This window comes from Psammomys obesus, unplaced genomic scaffold (assembly GCF_907164565.1).
Source record: "Psammomys obesus unplaced genomic scaffold, mPsaObe1.curated_primary_1811, whole genome shotgun sequence".
In the NCBI taxonomy this organism is placed as follows: Eukaryota; Metazoa; Chordata; class Mammalia; order Rodentia; family Muridae; genus Psammomys; species Psammomys obesus.
In genome coordinates, this window is record NW_026593788.1 from 1 (window position 1) to 20006 (window position 20006).

A 20006-nucleotide genomic window follows, 5' to 3' on the forward strand; every position below is an offset into this window, starting at 1 on the left:
ACACACACACACACACACACACACACACACACACACACACACACACCTCTGAAATTTCAATCTCTCCAAAATACCCACATACCTATTACAGAAAAACGGGAACCTGCTGCTCTTCTGGAAACAGCAGTACCTGCAGTAGACAAAAGACCAACACTGTTTAGAGCAGAGCCAAGTGGGGCTTTGTAGAGGTGTCCTGGCAGGCACAGACACTTTTAGGTCTCTGCTCTAGACTAGCCATAGCTAGTGGCTAATAAAATTTTAAGGTCAATTATAGGATATCCAAAGAACAATAAAAAACAAATTTGGTTGGGGGCTGGAGACATGGCTCAGTGGGTTAAGAGCACTGACTGCTCTTCCAGAGAACCCGGGTTCAAATCCCAGCACCCACATGGCAGTTCACAACTGTCTGTAACTCCAAGTTCTGACACCCTCACACACACACACACACACACACACACACACACACACACACACACACGCAAAACACTAATGCACACACAAAAAAGAAAATAAACAAAAATGTTTGGTTAACCTCAGAGGTTACAAGATAACTAAAACTACAAAGTTTCATTTTAATTAAAAAATTGGCACTAGTACCCACCTTCTATAATTTTGGTTTTCCTAATCATAACAATTATACTTCTGTGTTTCATATTACTCTGAGAATCATAAGGTGAATTAGAAGGGCTGATAGATAAAAATGTGAATCAAGTATGTTTACCTGCTAAACTACTTGATTCTGCAGGGACTAAGTGAATAACATATTCTAAGTCGCCTTCCAAATTAGAGGGTCATGCTCTGTAGAGCAATTCACAGCTGACAGGCCACGATTTGATGCATACACAGTCACTTATGACACTTTGAGCTTGAAAACAAAATTTATATTCAAGAAAAGTATTTCTGTTGCCTTAGGAGTTCTTCATTCTTAGTGGTACTGAGGAGGTTATGTGTCAACTTTAAAAATCATTTATTTGCTTACATTTTCACAAAATGTGAAAAAGCAAAAATGCTTAATGCAAATAATTTTAGTCTTTAAAATCTTACAGCCTTTACTAGAAAAAAATCTGTAACTTTAAAATTTAAAGCAATTTAAAAGTTTCCTTTCTTTTTCTTTTCTTTTTTTTTTTTTTTTTTAAAGCCTGAGCTATTTTGGATATTTGAGTCAGGAAAACAAAGGCTACCTAAGAGCAAGAGATCCACCTTGTGGAGATCCATGGTAATTACAGATTTATTAAGTTTACTGTCACATATATAGTATGCTTAAATCTACAGTCAGAAGCAAATTCAAGTCCATTGAAAATAGGGGCATCAGGATAGTGTACTTGTGCAAACCCAGTTCCTTGGCAGAGTCATGAGGATTTGGGTTCAAGCCAGCCTTAGCTATACAAGACTCTGCATAAAAAAACAAAGCCCCAAATACATCCTATATTTTTCCATTATTCATTTACTCAGTCATTTTTCAACGGAGCAACTGAAAATATGTAAATGAACAATACACGTCTTCAAAAACTTGTAAATTATTCATGACTCCTTTTCGGCACACTGATAGTGATATAAAATGCATTACTTAAACAAAAGGAAGCTCGCAGTCATTGTTCTGTGAGAACAACATTTTTATATTTGGAACAATAGCATTTTAAAAGTTTTTAAACTGAAAATGTGAACACATTTTAAAAGTCACAGTATCTTATCAATAACAGGAAATAAATCTGAAAGTGGTATTTATTTTATTTCTACAGGTACTGAAATGTTATTATATGCATGTTATACATATACATAGCTTCTAAATTTTTGTTGGTTTTCCACAGAAATAAAATATATTGGTGCAATTCTAGTGCACGCTGAGCACACACTGTCCCAGTCCTTCCATTGCCACCTGGGGTGGTACACAAAGCATGTTCTTGGGAAACACATCTTTCTCTTATTTTTACATTTCGTGTTAGGCTTATTTGTTGACAATAATTTCTTAGGTGGTTGTTTTTCTCAGAATTGTTTTATTTCTATTCATACTCTGATGCTTGACTATGCCAAGAAACTTAAAGTACATACTCATCATGTACAGTAAATTACATTAGATTAGATTAACTGTTCACAGGGTGGTGGTAGTGATAAAATTAGCTATTCTAGCAATTAGAATTTCATACTAATACTGAGACAGAGTTACCAAAATTATTTAGAAAAATTAGCATGGAATTAAAACACTATAGGAAAACCCTACAGTCTATGATGAATTTGAAGGGCAAGCTGGCCTAGCATTAAGTTGGTGTGGTATTGGAGCTTGGAAGTATGTAGATTGGTATAGTGATATGTATGTAGTCTAGTGTTTAAATTTCTACCTAATTATGCTAATGTTATTTTTCTATTTTGTCTTCTTTCCATGTATACTTCTGGTACAGGAACCTGTCTCCAGATTCATCTGGTTGAAGACACATGGAACTACACCAGCAAGAGAGCAGATTGCAATCCAGGTAAGAAACGTCAGCCATCTACAATGACTGCTCATTTTCAATAGGTCTGAAAGAGATAACTTAAAAATTTAGCAGAATTTACTCCACTTACCTCTACCACTGGAAAAAATGATCTGGCTTACCATTTCTGTGAAAGAGCAAGAAACATAATGGAAAGGTTTTTGTCTTTGTGAGATGAGGTCTTACTTGTTGCTCGGATTGGCCTCTCCTAGGTTAAAAGTACCCTTCCACCTCAGGTTCTTAGCTGGTGGAGCTACAATCACAGTCATTTCCAGTTGAAGGATAAAAAGTGAAAAACAACTAATAAACAGCAAGCTCTGATCTTTAAAAAAAAAGCCCTCTTCTTAATATGGGGGTCTATAAACTGACCAAATCTGAATAGCTCTTATTTAAAATGGCCTGTAAGTTAAATGGGTCTGTTATTTTTTAAAGTATGAAATACAATGTAAGTTCATTGAAATATGACAGCTTAAAACACAAGATTGCAGAAAAATATGTTAAAGTTTTAAATTGAAATAAGTAACTATTTTCTCTTATTATTCAGATGATCTTGATTAATAGGACACATTTAAGCAGATTTGCCAAAGGAAATTTTTTTCTTCTAAAGAAAATAGATTTTTTAAAAAATAAATCTTGATAATGGTTCCTCTCCCTCTGCTCTTCCCTGTTCCTCACCTCCCCTCCTGTCCAGATCCACCTCCTTTTTGAAAGCAAGCACATTAGGACAAAAACAACAGAAGGAAATGAGTCCAAGAAAAATCAGAAGAAACAGATATAGACAGATCCATTCATTTGTGTAGAGAAAATTTTGATCCACCATACCTTTAATCCCGCTGCTGGAATACAGATACACCCTTAGCACGTATCTTTAATCCCAAACACTGTAGGTAAGGTTAGTTTGTGGAAGGAAACATCTATGTTTAAAAGTGACATCTAATTGAGGGGCAGACAAAGTGAAATCAGAGAGATCTGACTGAATGAGTCAGAGATAGTATATGCACAACGCTCACAAGAACAGACAAGAAAAAGAGGTGATTTAAGAGCAGCATAGAGTAGAAAAGATAATACAGTAAAGTAGGGTACAGAAGAGAGAGTTCAGTAGAGAAGACAGCATAGTAGAGAAAAGAGTAGAGTTGAGTACAGTAGAGAGAGTTCAGTACAAAACAGTACAGCACAAGCAGATCAATAATTGCTTATGGAGTTGAGTTGAGCTGTCAGTTGGGAATGAGTTTGTGGCAGTTCAGTTGGTGGCGGTTCAGTTCATGGAGTTCAGAGGCAGTTTTCACCAGGACAATTTTACAGAGACAGGTTGCAGAGACAGCAAGCTAGACACAGGTGAAGAGAGAATGAGCCAGAGAATAAGAAAGAGCCATGAGATTAGAACATGAGATGAGATTGTCAAAGTTAGTATCAGGCCATGCAGAGCAATTCAATCAGAAGCTGAGCTAGATTGAATCAGTCAGTTTGGAGTGGAGTTTGATCCAGAAAAGCTGAGTTGAGTCAGCCAGCCAGAATTCAGAAAGAAATAGAAAAGGAGTAAGGTTCCAAGATGACAATTACATCAGATGAATAGGAGTTACTTTTACATATTTTCATACTCAGGAATATTATAAAACCACAAAACTAGAATCGATAATATATACAGAGAGGACAGAAAGAGGAAATTAAAAAATAAAAATACATAAAAAGATAAAATTTGAGAAAAGGAAAACTCCTTGACACCACATTATAAGACAATGAACCTCCAAAGATGCCTTTGTTTTCTATTGACCATCTAATGCTGGGCGTGTGGCCTACTCTTAAGAGTAGTTTACTTCCTCAGTGAAACTCATTGGTGATGACTAAATTTTCATCCTCAAGTGGTTATCAATTGGACATAGCTTCTGGGTTAGGGATGGAAGCATGTTTCTAATTCTCCTTTCAGCAGTAGAACCACATCTGGTGCAGATCCATGCAGGTCCTGTGCATGTTGCCTTAGTCTCTGTGGGTTCATATGTGTATTAGTCCTGTTGTGTTTAGAAGCCCTTGTTTCCCTGCTGTCCTCTATTTCCTCTGGTTCTGACACTCTTTCTGCCTACTCTTCTACAGGATTCCCTGAGGCCTGAGGGCACTCTGAGTCAATGGAGAAATACCACTTAAGAGTAAGTGTGCCAAGGTCTTTTACTCACTACCTTAAACTATATATATCAGTGCTATGGTGTACATACTTTAGTTTTCCAAATTCTATGAAATGCATCTGTCTGCCAGATTTCATTTCTTTGGATACCCCTATGCTTACTTCCAGCAGGTAATGGAGGAGATTCATTATACAGAATAAAAGTAGGACATTTACTAATAATTTTCTTGGCTTGTTTCCAAGTGATAAATATTTTTCTTTAAATCTTTACTGTTAACATGGTGTTTTCATGGAATTTTGAGGCATCTAAGAAATTTCCTATTGCCTATTGGTAATTTTGCTCATTTCATTGTGTCAATGAACCTGGCAAACTTGTATGTGACCGAATATACATGATAATAATAATAAACATAAACATAAACATAAAGAATAGTTTCTATTTCTGATTGCCTGTTGCAGTTGCATAAATAACAAAGTTGATTCTGAATTATCAGGAATAAGTTCAGCAGTTTCTATGAGCAAAACAACTCTTTCTGCATAATGAGAATCAGTAATTATATTAATAGACTCGGAAAAATCTAACAATACTGTAAGGATTGCATACAACTTTAATTTTTGAGCTTAAGTATATAGGCTTTGGAGCATCTTGCTTAATTTTTCTGACTTATAGCCTTCCATTCACAACTTATTTGCATCAGTATAGAATGTTGGTGCTTTGGGAATCAGTGTTTCCTTTATATTACACAAGAGAATCCAATTAGTTTTTTTCTAAATAAACTGCAAATGCTTGCTTTTGAGATATTTATTAATTTCTCCAAATAGTTAATACAAGCTCTTAGCAATCTTCATTGATTATCCATTGTCTTGGTTCAGGTTTTCATTGCTGTGAAGAGATACCATGACCAAGGCAACTCTTATACAAAGAACAGCATTTAATTGGGCCTGGACCTAAGCTTTTCTTTAATTTCTTTTCCCAAGATCTGTATAAATTCTGGATTGTTGTTCATTCCAAATATGGTCATGTTGACAACCAAGAATAGCCATCACAACCCATCCCTTGTCAATTGGATACACAATAGTATCTCCTTATGTCCTAAAGAAATCAATAACCAGGTCATAATAATATGCCTAATATAACATAACTATCCCTTGTACAACTAAAAATGAGTAAGTAATAAGCTTAGTTGGGTGGGATCTTGCCAGAGTTCACCACTCCCTTAATTTCATTTAATATCCTTGAACACAGAATCTAGCTCCATTCCACTTCCTGGTGCCCCTTTAATCCTTGAATCATATATTTTATACTTCCCTTTTCTAAATTTGCTATACTTGGTCAAAAAGCTCTTAATAAGAGTGAACCACAGGACAAAGTCTATGCAAGAATTTTTTGAGATTTCCTTTGTCCAAGTAATTAATCTAAATCTCTTCACCTTAGCCTCAGGTGGACTCTTTTGACAAAGGCGAAAAGCAGCCACATTCTTCATCAAAATATCAGAAGAACAATCTCTAGGCAACATGCTAAAAGTCTTCTCTGAAACCTCTTGAGCCACAGTTCAAATCACCCTCAAGTACAACCATCTTCCATGCTTCTACTAGAGTAGCCCATTAAGCCCCACTGCTTTCTCAATCCAAAGCTCCCAAATCCCCATTCCTCCAAACAAAAACATGGTTAAGACTATTACAGCAATACCCCAGTCCCTGGTGTCAACTTCTGTCTTAGTTTGAGTTTTTTTGCTGTGGAGAGACACCATGACCAAGGCAACTCTTATAAAGGAAAAGATTTATTTGGGCCTGGCTTACAGTTTTAGAAGTTTAGTCCATTATTATCATGGTGAGAAGCATGGAAGCATCCAGGCAGACATGGTGCTGGAGGAACCAAGAATTCTGCTTTGCTGTTGTTGTTGTTTTTCGAGACAGAGTTTTTCTGTGTAGCCAGGCTGGCTTCAAACTCCTGCCTCTGTCTCCTGAGTCCTGGAATTAAAGGCATGCACCACCATACTTGCCAGAATTCTACATCTTGAACTAAAGGTAGCCAGGAGGCAGCTCTCATTCCACACCAGGCAGAGCGTGAGCATAGGAAATCTCAAAGCCCTCCCCCATAGAGACAAACTTCCTATAACATTGCCACACCTCCTAATAGTGCTACAACCTGTGGGCCAAGCATTCAAACATTTAAGTTCTGTGAGGGCCAAACCCATTCAAACCCCCACACTCATAATGACATAATCCCAGCATTACTAAAAGGGCACCACAATTTCAGCTTGGTCTGTTCCTGACAATTGATGTAATTTTATTCCAACTTTCATGATCAATTCAGAGACCCTTTCTATGTAAATCTTTATTTCTTCACTTCATGTTCTTAAAAAACCCATCCAATAATATATTCCCTTTGCATATGAGTCCAGTAGGAGAATCAGTTGAAGGCAAAATATCCAAAATACAAACAAGTTTAGTATCAGTTAGATCCACAAATGCATCTTGTAGTCGTCCTTCTACCAGTGTTCACACTTTCTGCTTCAGCTGTTAAACATCTTGGACTGTTTAAGTCTGAATCTCCTGGTAAAATTTGAAACAAATTACTTAACTCATGAGTAATTAAACCAGTTGTAGGCTGTAGCCAATTAATATCTCCCATTAAGTTTTGAAAATCTTTAAGAGTTTGCAGTTGATCTCTATATCTCCGTACTTTTTTGTGGTCAATTTTTTTGTTGACTTATTTTATAACCCAAATATTTAATAGGATCTCCTCTCTGCAGTTCTTCAACATCAATCTGTGACCCCAACCATGGCAGAATTCTTTGTGTTTCCTTAAACATTTTCTCTAAAGTATCTGCATCAGAATCTGCCAACAAAATATAATCCATATAATGACATATAATAGATTGGGAAAATTGCCTACTATTTAATTCTAGCAGTTATTGTACAAAATAGTGACATAAAGTTAGACAACATAACAGTCCCAGTGGAAGAACTTTCCAGTGATACCTCTTTATTAGACAACTATTATTACAAGTAGGTACTGAGAAAGCAAGCCTTTCCCTATCATGCTCATGCAAAGGGATTGTGAAAAAGCAATCTTTTAAATCAATTACTATCATAAGAAATGACTCAGCTAATAAAGAAGGTAAAAGAATTTGAGGCTGTAAAAGGACCCATTGGTTGAATTACTCTATTCACCACTGTTAAATCTGTCAACATCCTCCATCTGCCTGATATTTTTTATTTTATTTTTTATAACAAACACAGGGGAATTTCATGGGCTGGTATACTCTTCCATATATTGAGCCTCCAGCTGCTCTTTTAACAGCTGCTCAAATGCCTGCAAATTTTCTTTAGTTAAGGGTTACTGCTCTAGCCACACAGGCTTGTCAGTCATCCATTTTAGGGGTAGGGCTGTTTAGTATTTCAGTAGTGGGCCCCTTTATAAATTTGAAACTCAATCTCTGTGATACCTTGTGTTTGGATAATGGGCACAGCTTGTGATTGTTTTTGATGACACATAACAATGCCTTCACAATGAGCATTTACTATTTCTTCCTTAATTTCATCATGAGCTATCTCCAGGATTACAGGAATATTAATCAGAGTACCCCCATTGTTGTAAAAGGTCCCTTCCCCAGAAATAAATGGATATGTCAGCCACATAAGGCCTTGACTTCTCTCTTTGCCCTTCTGGTCCCACACATTTAACCCATCATGCACTTTGTCTTATTTGATAACAATTCCTAAAAACTGTAAGTGACCCTCAGGATTCCAGGATTTTGGGGAAATGATAGTCATATCAGCTCCCCTGAATAGAGGTATCCATCAAACCTCTATTCCAAAAATCATTAATTTGCAATTTTAATTTGGGTCTCTGATTGTTAACCACTGTTTGCAGGAACACACATTTTCCAAATTCCCCCACTCTTTTTACTGGAGCAGCTTTGCCCGTAATGTAGGTAAACAGTAACAGGTAAACAATTCTATCCCTCGCAATAATTTGCACCTTGTTTTTTACATATGCCATAGTTTTTATTTCTTCCTTGTAATCCCCATCTATAATACCTGGATGCACAATACATTATTGGGAAGTTAATCTACTTCTTCCTAAGATCATTCCTATTGTCCCTGAAGCAAGGGACCATGAACACCAGTGGTTATTTTGTGAGCATTGCCCTCAGTAGTGCGCATGAAATCAGTGATACCTGTAGTTTCTCTGCTTGTTACATCCTAGCTGACCAAAGGAAAATATTTTTTGTTGTTGTTTATTTGTTTTTTTTTTTTGTTTGTTTGTTTTGTTTTCTGCAGGGCCTCCAGCTGGCAGGCCCCTCAGTTCATTTCCTGATGTCAAGAGGTTGCCTTGTATGTCCCTCCTGGACCTTCACTCATTACTCCAGTGCCACCCTTTATCACATCCTCAAACCCTGAGACTCCTTTTCTTTCTGAGGAGAACTCACTGCTACTAGAAAAGGGTGGTTCACATCTACAACTGAAAGCACCGAATTCCTCAGTTAATGTTCCTCCCATTCTCAGCTCTGAGGCTTTTAGCCTTAAAGTTTCTTTGCAAATGGCCAAATTCACTGTAATTGAATCACCAGGTATATTGATATTTGAGACTAGTTTTCACTTGTCCTATGATATTGGCATGATACTTGTGAAAGCCAGTATTAGTTGTGTCTCTTATCCATTTGTCCATCAGTGCTGCTTGCACCTTAACCAGTCTAATTACTCTTACATTCAGTATTCACATTCTCAAACGCCAAGGTCTCTATCAACCTTTCTGGCATCAGAGTCTGATGTTTGTTTACAGGTGAAACCAATTTCTGCAAGAAGTCTGTGAGGGATTGATTATCTTAGTAAGTGAGGTGGATCTTTTCCTGGGCTCCTAAACCTTATCCCAAGCTCTTAAAGCTGCCAAGTGACATTGTTCTATAAAACCATCATATCAAATTTGTTTCTGAAGGTCAGAATACTGCCCTTCACTAAGCAATAGATCTTTAACAATATTTATTCCCCTTTTTCTATTCCATTGTTTATATTTTGGCTTCCTCCCTCCACCAAGTAAAGCATTATAATTGATGATCAGCTTCTAGCACAGCTGTTACCAAACCTTTCCAGGCTTGGGAGATAATTCTATTTTGGGTAGCCCATTTACTTAATCTTTAACAAAAGGAATACATTCCATAGGAAACAAAAGCTTCTTTAAACTGCCTCAGTTCTATCATTTTAACTATTGGATGCCATATTATCTCATCATATGATCAACACCATTCGAAGGCATGTGCTTCACAATTACTGGGAAAACTGATGATGTAATCTCACTCCTCTGGTAACACACTTGGCTCAAGATTAACCCTTTCTCTCAAAATGGGCTGTTTCTCTTTAACCCTGTCATCCTATACAGCCCCCCTGCTCCTCAAGGCTCCCTGCCTTGCTCAGGGGCTGTGGGCCTCAAAACTCAAAGTGTGTGGTGCCAGGCATGGGGTGGCAATCTGCCTTCCAGCCCAGTCTGTTACTCTCTTTCATCCTTGGAGAAGCTATTGCTCTCAGTCATCAAGTCTGAACACTGTTGTTCTCACCTTTTCCAGAGCTTTTTGGTTTCCAAGTGTTTCAACCTCTACCCACAAAACTCTTTAGTTATGTAGCCAATTCTGCAATCCTTTCAAAATCAAGAGAATAGAGTGACCCATCTAGTTTTCATATTTCATCCATTTTTTGTTTCTCAGACCCCTTCATATCCACTCACAACTTTGCCAATTGTTCATCCACGCTTCCAACCTTTTTTAAAAAAATGGAATAAAGGAGGACAAAGATGAAGAAATAGTAGATTCCCTCTGGGAGAAAAGCAGGAGAGAATCCAGCAGCAGTTGCCATATTAAAACTTTTTGCTGACACGCTGAAATTATTCCTTCATACCCTGCTGTCTCTTCTATAGCATTAGAAACCAAGTTTCCCACTTTGCCTTGCCCTAAGTTGGGAGCCATATTGTTGACATTTTTTTCTTTTTAGTTATTTAATTGGGTTCTTGTATCTACCAGCCTTCTGCACACCAATTCCTTCCAATCCCCTACATTAGGCAGGAAAGACAAGTGAGGAAAGGAAGCATTGAGACTACTTCTTGCTGATCCCTTTTTAGAGCATGTGGTCTTCCTGGAGGAAGTGTGTCACTGGGGGTAGGCTTTGAGGTGTCAGAAGCTCAAGCCAAGCGCAAGTGGCTTAATCTCTGTTACTAAATGGGCCCAACAAATATTTACAGAACATTTCACCCTTTTTAGACTACTTTCTGCTGATTAGGACCATCAAGTTCCTTGGAGCAAGTCCAATCTTCATTATCAGAATATCCAGCAGTCTAGCAAAACAGCAACCCAGCAACAGCAAACATCTAGCAGTAGCAAGACAAACCAGCACTGGCGTAGGCAGCAACAGGGAGAGAACCAGTGGCCAGTGGCCACTGGCCCCCTCAGGCTTCTTTCATTTACACCCTCTCCAGCGTCCCTAGAATTAAACTATCTGCAGCTATCAAAAATCAGACCCCTCCTAGAGCACAAGGCAATCATAGTTAGCAGCTGTGGACAACCAGAAGCAGCCCCACATCCCTATCTGTGATTAAAACAAAAACATATTTACATAACTAGGTTTTAAAAGTGAAAGACTCCCGCTCGAGCCTCTCTAGACGGGGAGACTCCGCTTCCCAAGGAACAGCGAGACCAGCCTTCGGATGCAAGCCGCAAGAGGTTTATTTCAATACACGGGTACCCGGGGCGACAAAGCCTTTCGGAAGACTTGCGCGCCTCTCGGTTGGGGTGACGGGTTTTTATAGGGCTCGGGAGCAAGAAGCACGATTACAGAAGCGAGAAGCATAGTTACAGGGATCTGATTGGGCGGTTTGAACAAAGCCATAGTTAGGTCACGTACCCAGAACAGGGAAGGCGGGAAGGGAGATGTGAGCCGAGTCATGTACCCGGTTCTTATCTTCGGTGCCCAGAGTGTTTTAGGCGCCCAACCGCAGATATCCTGTCGTTGGGCATCTGTCCTGCCTTGCCTCTGACCCTGCACTGCTCCAGTCTTGCAAAATAGTGTTGCCAGTATTATACTAGGGCTTTATTCTTTCAAAAGAAACTAAAACTCTCACTACAGATTTTTGTTTTTCTGAGACAGGGTTTCTCTGTGTAGCCTTGGCTGTCTTGAATGCACTTTGGAGACTAGGCTGGTCTCTGCCTCCCCGAGTGCTAGCATTAAAGGTGTGAACCACCGGATTTGGCTTTTAGTTTCTTTCCCAATTTCTGTCCTTTGACCTAGTTTTTTTTTTTTTTTTTTTTTCATTAAGCAGTGATTTCTTCAGTTTCCATGAGTTTTAAGCTTTCTGTTGCATTTGTTGGCTCTTGCTTTGTGTCAGAGTATGTGTCAGTTTTGAAGAATGTTCCATCTATAAGCTTTGGAAAAGGTGGTACACTCTGTTGATTGGGTGAAATGTTCTGTAAATGTCTGTTAGGTCCATTTAGTAACAGAGAGTAAGCAACTGGGCCTGGCTTGAGCTTCTGAAACCTCAAAGCCCATCCCCAGTGACACACTTCCCCCAACAAGACCATATATTTCCTTTCAAATGCTACTCCATATGAGCCTATGTAGACCATTTTCATTAAAACCACTACATTCCACTCCCTGGCCAGTAAAGGCTTGTAGCCATATAATAATGCAAAAATGCATTTAGTCCTACTTTAAAAATCCCCAGCTATAGTGCTTAAGAATATCAACTGTTTAAAAGTCCAAAAATTCAAAGTCTCTTCTGAGGCTCATGCCATCTCTTAACTGTAACCCCATTAAATCAAACTTCAAACATACAATGGCACAGAATATACATTACTATTCCAAAAAAGAGGAAAGAGGGAGGAAATACTATATCAAAGCAAGACTGAAAACTAGCAGGACAAACTCCAAACTCTGCATCTCCATGTTTGATGTCAAAGCGCTCTGTAGATCTTCAACTTTCAGCTATGTTGACTGCAACACACTTACTTCCTCCCTCCCTCTCTCTCTCTCTCTGGTTCTATACCCAGTCTGCAGCTTTCCTTGGCCATGAAGCCCATGGCTTTGGCATCTTCAACACCTTGGGATCTTCAAGGCAATCCAGATCTTACTTCCACAGCGTAACACAATGGTTTTTCTGAGCCTCCATGCAAGCACACCCCTGACACATGCCTGGCCTCAGCAGCTTTCCTTAGTTACAGAGGTAGACTCCATTACCCCTATCTTATGCCCTTGACTCTAAAGCCAGAACCACATGACTGGAGTTGCCAACTTCTGCTGCTTGCTGGACCTGGAAAATGGCTCCCTCATTCAAATACGTTTTCAACAGCTCTTTTCAGTAATTTCCTTCATTGCCTAAGGCTGGTTGTCCTGGAACTCGAATGCAGACCAGGTTGGCCTTTAACTCTAGATTCATCATCTGTCTTCTGAATGCTGAGGTTAAAGGTATGCACTACCGTGCCTATCCCTAAGTCTTTCTTGAATTCCTTTTCACAAGTTAGAATCTTAGCTTGGCAGGATCTTTCTCTGAGGCCATCACTTCCTTTATTCCACTTAGTTACCATCATGCTTTTCTTTAATCCATTTATACTTTGTGGTGTCCTTTTTCTTCTCAATCTATAAATTTTGTATTTTTCCCTGCTCAGTTTCCTTGTTTACATTATTGACTGCATAAGTGTGGTCACTAATAAACAAGTAACAGTCAATACCAGGCTCTCTGGAAATCTGTACATAGCTGTTTAATCCATAACTCTTTAATTTAGCCTTAGAGAAAAACATTTTTTTTTTTGGACAAGGGCAGAAAGCAGCCACATTCTTTACCAAAATATCACAAAACATTTGTTAGGCTACATACTGATATTCTTTTCCTCTGAGACCCCTTGATCCAGGCCTTCACAGTTCAAATTACCCTCAGCACCACTGTCTTTCATGTTCTTACTGTTATGGCCCATTAAGCCCCACTTAAAGTATTCAACTGCTTTTCTAACCCCAAAACACAAAGTCCACACTCTTTCAAACAAAAGTACCATCTGGGCTATCACAGCAATATCCTACTCCTGGTACCAACCCTAAGAAGTTGGTACTCTTACAAAGGAAACATTTAATTGAAACTGGCTTACAGTTCAGAGGTTTAGTCCATTACTGTCATGTTGGAAAGCATGGTTGGCATGTAGGGAGACATGATGCTGGAGAAGAAGGTCGATTGGCAGGCAGCAGAGAGAGTGTCACTGGGCCTGGCTTCTAAAATTTCAAATTCTGCCCTCAGTGACACACTTCCAAGGCCACATGTTTTAATTCTTTTCAATCATGCCACTTCCTGTGTACCTAAGGGGGCCATTTTCATTCAAAGTACCATTTGTTCTGAGATTTTCTTTTTCTTCTGGTCTAGTCTAGCTGATGCTCTGTATACCTCTTATCCTTTAATAGACATATCCTTTAGATTAGGGAAAATACCTATGAGTTTGTTGAAATTATTTTCTGTGCCTTTGATCTGGGATTCCTTTTGTTCTATTCCTATTGAATTGTAGGTTTGGTCTTTTTTAAATAAATGTCACAGATTTCCTGGCTGTTTCAAGTCTGGTGTTCTTTAGATTTAAAGTTTCCTTTGACCAAGGTATCAATTTCTACTTTGTCTTCAATGCCTGATATTCTCTTGTCCATGTTTCTTGTATTCTGTTGGTGAGGTTTTCCTATGAGGTTCCTATTTGAGTTCCTAATTTTTTCATTTCCTGATTTCCCTCAGTTTGGGTTTTCTTTATTGATTCTACTTTCACTTTCAGGCCCTGAACTCTTTTATTCATTTCTTTCCACTGCTTGCATTTCATAGATTAAGGGATTTATTCATTTCCTCTCTAAGAACATCCATCATATTCATAAAGGCTGCTTTAAGGTCTTTTCTTGTGTTTTAGCTATGTCGCATTCCTCAAGGCCTACTGTAGTAGGGTTGCTGGACTATAATAAAGACCTATTGTCCTGGCTGTGTTTTATTTTGCTAAGAATCTGGTTTTGAGATTATTGTAATTCTAGTTGCTGACATGTGGTCTTGTCTTTGTTGGGTGGGTGTTTTGTTCTTTGCATTTTGTTGCCCTCTCTGGTTCTTAAGAGAGTGTGTTAACCCTGCTACCTGGTAGGAATTCTTCTGGGATCTTGCAAGATGTGGCCACTGGGGTATCTATGTAGAATATGTTTCTAGTTATTGGGAGCCAATTCTTAGGAATGGGGATAGGATAGATAAGGAGTATGGGGTGGGAGAAGAAGGGTATCCCACAGGAGGAAGGAATAGCAGGGAGCAAAGTTTGCTACAGAGCTAGGGGTGATACTTGATTACTGGATTTGGAGAATTGGAAAGTGAAAATCTGCAATTACCCTGACCTGCTTTCCAGGTGTCTTGTGTCTTGTAGGTTCCCAGGGAATGCCTGTTAGAGTTGGGAGTTGTAGGAGAAGATACACATCATCTGCTGGAGATGCAGCAGATGAATTTGAGGTTAGCCAGGTCTCTACAAAACCTGTCTCAAAATTAAAACAAACACTATAAAATTAATCTTAGCAAGTCTTTGCTATACATACAAACTCATCTGAGGGGCTAAAAATTGTTAATATCTCATTTGAACTAGAAACTCCATCCCTTCATGAATCTTAAAATCTTAGCTGATGTAAATTGAATATGTTAAAAATGTATTTTGTGCTTGACTAAAAAACCAAACCACTTTACCATTGTACTATTAAATTCTGGTATTGTTCAAATACTCAACCATCTTCAAACAGACAAAGGAGAGCAAAGCTTGGTATTATCCTTCAAGTGTCTGACTAAGGTGGCTTGTAATTTCTGGTTCATAAAATAGAATAATAGTAATTGTAAAGTAATTATACTTACTCAAGTGAAATAAGCATTTATTTCAAAAATAATCTAACAAAATATTACATGAATAACAGGAGCCTAGAAAGGATTGGCAAGCAGCCTTCTTCGGAATTAAGACTTCTACACTGTGATAAAATATTTATGAAATAAGTACAATTTTAGGTCATTTAGTACATTTTTTTTGTGCACTGGAATCATAAACATCTCAAAGTATGAAGGTACTAACAAGTAAACATTATAAACCAGGGCCTTTTCCCCTTTCAAAGAAGGGCTAATATTTTACTACCTGTGTATTTCCAAACTATTATGCAAATTTCAGTATATTTTATTCCAAAACTGTACTAATTTAAAAATACACTTTATGTAATACTTAAGTAAAAACACTAGCTTTATAGGCATAATTATGTAAATATGATTCTAAAGCAAGCTCCTGTTACAGTTTGTTCATAGTACACATAAGTTGCATTTGGTGTCATGTTTTTCATCTCTAACACTTGAGAGTGGAGGTTCCTGCACACAAGCCTACAAGCTGCTTGGATGATACATATCTGCAAGGCCACTTTTTTTTTTTTTTTTCAGTTATACACAAAAACTAATAATCAGGTAAAATGTGTTGACAGCAGCTGGATTTCACACATTTCCTTGATGAGCCTTGAACAATGATGCTAGTCCTCTGCGTATGTTGAGAAGTTCCTCTTCATGCTGTGACCAAAGGGAAAAACAATCATTTGTATAAAGATACAATTAGTGCTCAATCCACCCAGCCACTTAGGGTCTACATGGAGGTATCTAGACGATTCTCCAATCCATTAGCAATATTCACGATACTAAAGAAAAGCCTTGCAATCTTTTAAAGCTCCACATAAAAAATTTAAAGGAAGAGTTAAAAAAAGCCCTCAAGAGCCAGCTATACCAATCCTCGGCATATATCCAAAAAATGTTCAAGTATACAACAAGGACATTTGCTCAAACATGTTCGTAGTAGCTTTATTCATAATAGCCAGAATCTGGAAACAACCCAGAAGTCCCTCAACTGAAGAATGGATACAGAAATTGTGGAACATTTACACAATGGAATACTACGCAGCGATTAAAAACAAGGAAATTCTGAAATTTTCAGGAAAATGGTGGGAACTAGTAAAGATCATCCTGAGTGAGGTGTCTCAGAAGCAGAAAGACACACATGGTATATACTCACTTAAGTGGATATTAGACATATAATATTAAATTAAATCATATTAATCATATTAAAATCTACACCTAAAGAAGCTAAGCAAGAAGGAGGACCATGGGTAAGATGCTTAATCCTCATTCAGAAAGGCAAATGGGATAGACATCGGAAAGGGGAGAAAACAGGGAACAGGACAGGAGCCTACAACAGAGGGCCTCTGGAAGACTCCCCCTAGCAGGGTATTAAAACAGATGCTGAGACTCATAGCCAAACTTTGGGCATAATGCAGGGAATCTTATGAAAGAAGGGGGAGATAGAAAGACTTGGAGGGAACAGACGCTCCACAAGGAGAGCAACAGAACCAAAAAATCTGGGCCCAGGAGTCTTTTCTGAGACTGATACTCCAACCCAGGACCACTCATGGAGAAAACCTAGAACCCTGCACAGATGTAGCCATGGCAGCTCAGTCTCCAAGTGGGTTTCTCCTAGTAAGGGGAATAGGGGCTGTCTCTGACATAAACTGAGCAGCTGGCTCTTTGAGCACCTCCCCAGGGCGGGGGGGAGGGGCAGCCTTACCTGGCCACAGAGGAAGACATGTAGAAGGTCCTGATGAGACCTGATAGGCTAGGGTCAGATGGAAGGGGAAGAGGACCTTCCCTATCAGTGGACTAGGGGAGGGGCATGGGAGGAGATGAAGGAGGGAGGGTGGAATTGGGAGGGGAATAGGGACGGGACTACTGCTGGGATACAAAGTCAATAAACTGTAATAAATTAAAAAAATTTAAAATACAAAAAAAATTCTAGAATTTTTTTTTTTTTTCAGTGAGGATCAACTTAGGCAGCTTATTTGCTCAAGCTGCATGAGCCTGGCTACAGGTTCATAATCTGTACCACTTAGTATTGCATGACATTACATTTCACAAGAATTTTAATACTTTATACAGATAAAGGTCACTATTATTATGTACTTAAAACTTTGAGAAAACCTTCAACATGTCCCTGTAAAGCAGTGACACAAGTCACCTTGGGAGCACTTCATCCTAGAATGTAGATGGTAGTCTACTTGACTTTTAGAGAGGCAACTGTATTTGTTTATGCAAATCAATGAAGTGCCATTGCTAATGCAGATAACAGTTCTTCCACTCAGGAGTTCGGGTTGCTTGGCTTTAGATAAAGTATAGATTTATAAACAGTACAAACAAGTCATTTCTTCACCTAGTTTTTACAATTGCAAATCATCTGTTTCCTGTGAAGGGATCCCTTATCCATTGATCATCCAAACAAGGTTCCCATAAAGATTAAAGAACTAAAAGTCATCAGATAGAACCTACCGCAAAAAGAAAACAAAAACAAACTTTGCTCTTCCCATTAAACCAACCAACCAACCAACCAACCAACCAACCAACCAACCAACCAACCAACCAACCAACAAATTAACTAACAAACAAAAAGTGTGAAAAACCTTTGGAAGAGTTTTCCATTAAAAAAAAAAAAGTAAACAAATGTGGTAGATTATCCATGCCAATAATCTGAACATTCTGGAGGCTGAGGAGAGAGTTTAAGAGCAACCTGGGCACAAAATCAAGAAACTGTTTTATAAAACAGACAGAAAAGAGCACCAAAGCCAGGTAATTACATGGAAGAACACATGCAGCTCACTTACCATTTCCTTAAGCAGCTTGTCTTGCAGAATTTTCATGTTTGCTTTCATCAAACGCATCTGCAAACAGTACATTTCCTTCATGAAATTTATCAAATTTTCACAACAAAAACCAAGTTATACTAATCAACATTAAGGTTACAGATAAATATATAAAATTTATACCTCAGATGTAAAAATAGCTTCTTCATAAACAGAGTTATGGACAAAAAAACTTTTATCCAGTGAAGTTTTCAAAACACGAAGCCTAATAAATAAAATAAGAATTAACATTTTACATGTCAGTTCACATCCCACTGCTGTAGTGAAGAATATGTTATGTTTCATATACAGACTTACAGATTCTATTAAGAAAAGCATACTAACCTTTCCTGCTCACTTCGGTAATATGCCCACATCTTCTGAACTAATTTTTCCCCGACGTCCTAAGTTTTAAGGTACAAACAAAACAAAACAAAAACCCTTGTAGTTTAACATGATTAAAATCTAAATTTGTGTAAAAACTGGTTATAGGCTAAGAAAACTGTATATAGTGTGTATATATATATATATATATATATATATATATATATATATATATTCAGATTACAAGTATTAGAAGTAAAATCTCTCAGATGTCTCCCACATTATCCAAGATATTCATTCATTATAAATTTGTGGGCAATTTCAGAGTTCAAAAAAGGCTGACATAAGATGGAAGTATGTTTTAAATAAAGACAGATTGACAGATAAACACATAGACCTACAATGGTCTCTCAAAGTGTAGAGCAAACAATTTTAAAGAGCTATATTAGACTTTAAACATTTTAAGAAATATTTTTTAATCTTTAGGATCACAAACCACAAGCTCCTTCTCGAAGTCTTGTAAAGTCTTTGAGGCTCTTTCAATTCTCTCCAGCTCATCTAGAAGAGTGACTTGAAATTTGTCAATATTTTCATCTCTATTAAAAAAGGAAAAAATAAGATTGTTTTAAAACACAAGGGCCACAGTTCAAAAGTACACAGTATGCACAGTCCACCAGACAGATTTGTGCTACAGACCTGCGTCCTTGAGCTTGACAGATCACTGTCATCAGATGGTGTTGAGTCAATTTCAATGTCTTTGTACTAAAATCATCCAAGATTTTACGTTGTGTCTGAAAAATACTTTTAACTTAAAATTTCTTTATAAAATAACAACCTAATCAAAAGTGTATTATGAAAAAGTCTTTCCATAACACACAAACAACTAAGAAAATCTTAGAAAATTAAAAATGCAGTTATTTCAAATAATCTTTTTGTAACTAGCTTAGTTTGTGGTGGTTACTTGTGTTGGTCACTTTGCTATTTGTTTTAAAGAATACTACCATTTATGGTATTTATAAAAATTGGTACTGGTTATAGTTTTCTTCAAGAGAAAATTAACCATTTTTTTCACAAAACATATTTTCAGCTACCAAACACACGTAACAGAGTCTGTAAAATTAAGAGATTCTCTTGGCTTTGGGAAAATGAAGATTAAGAAATTTCAGATCTTATGTTTGGATAAAAGGAAAAGGCAATCAAGAGATGAGATTGCTAACACACTAACTGTACTTATCATTGTTTGAAGGAGGTAATGAACTGATTATTAGTTCAAATAAAGACACTAGATATTGTGATTTCCTATCTATTACCAAAAGGTAAACACTGATTTTAGCATGTACTTTGCATACATCATCTCACTGGATCCTCAGAAACTAAGG

General features: G+C 37.7%; 1 protein-coding gene across 1 annotated transcript; it reads right to left on the bottom strand.

Moving 5' to 3' along the window:
• Window positions 1–16081: 16081 nt before the first annotated feature.
• LOC129684225 (synaptonemal complex protein 2-like) lies at window positions 16082–18717 on the bottom strand. Its single transcript, XM_055617304.1, has 4 exons — window positions 18649–18717; window positions 18448–18529; window positions 18286–18342; window positions 16082–16153 (listed from the first exon to the last, which is right to left on the bottom strand). Exons 1-4 carry the CDS (start codon window positions 18678–18680, stop codon window positions 16082–16084), a joined length of 243 nt encoding a protein of 80 aa, XP_055473279.1. The 5' UTR covers window positions 18681–18717.
• Window positions 18718–20006: the final 1289 nt, after the last annotated feature.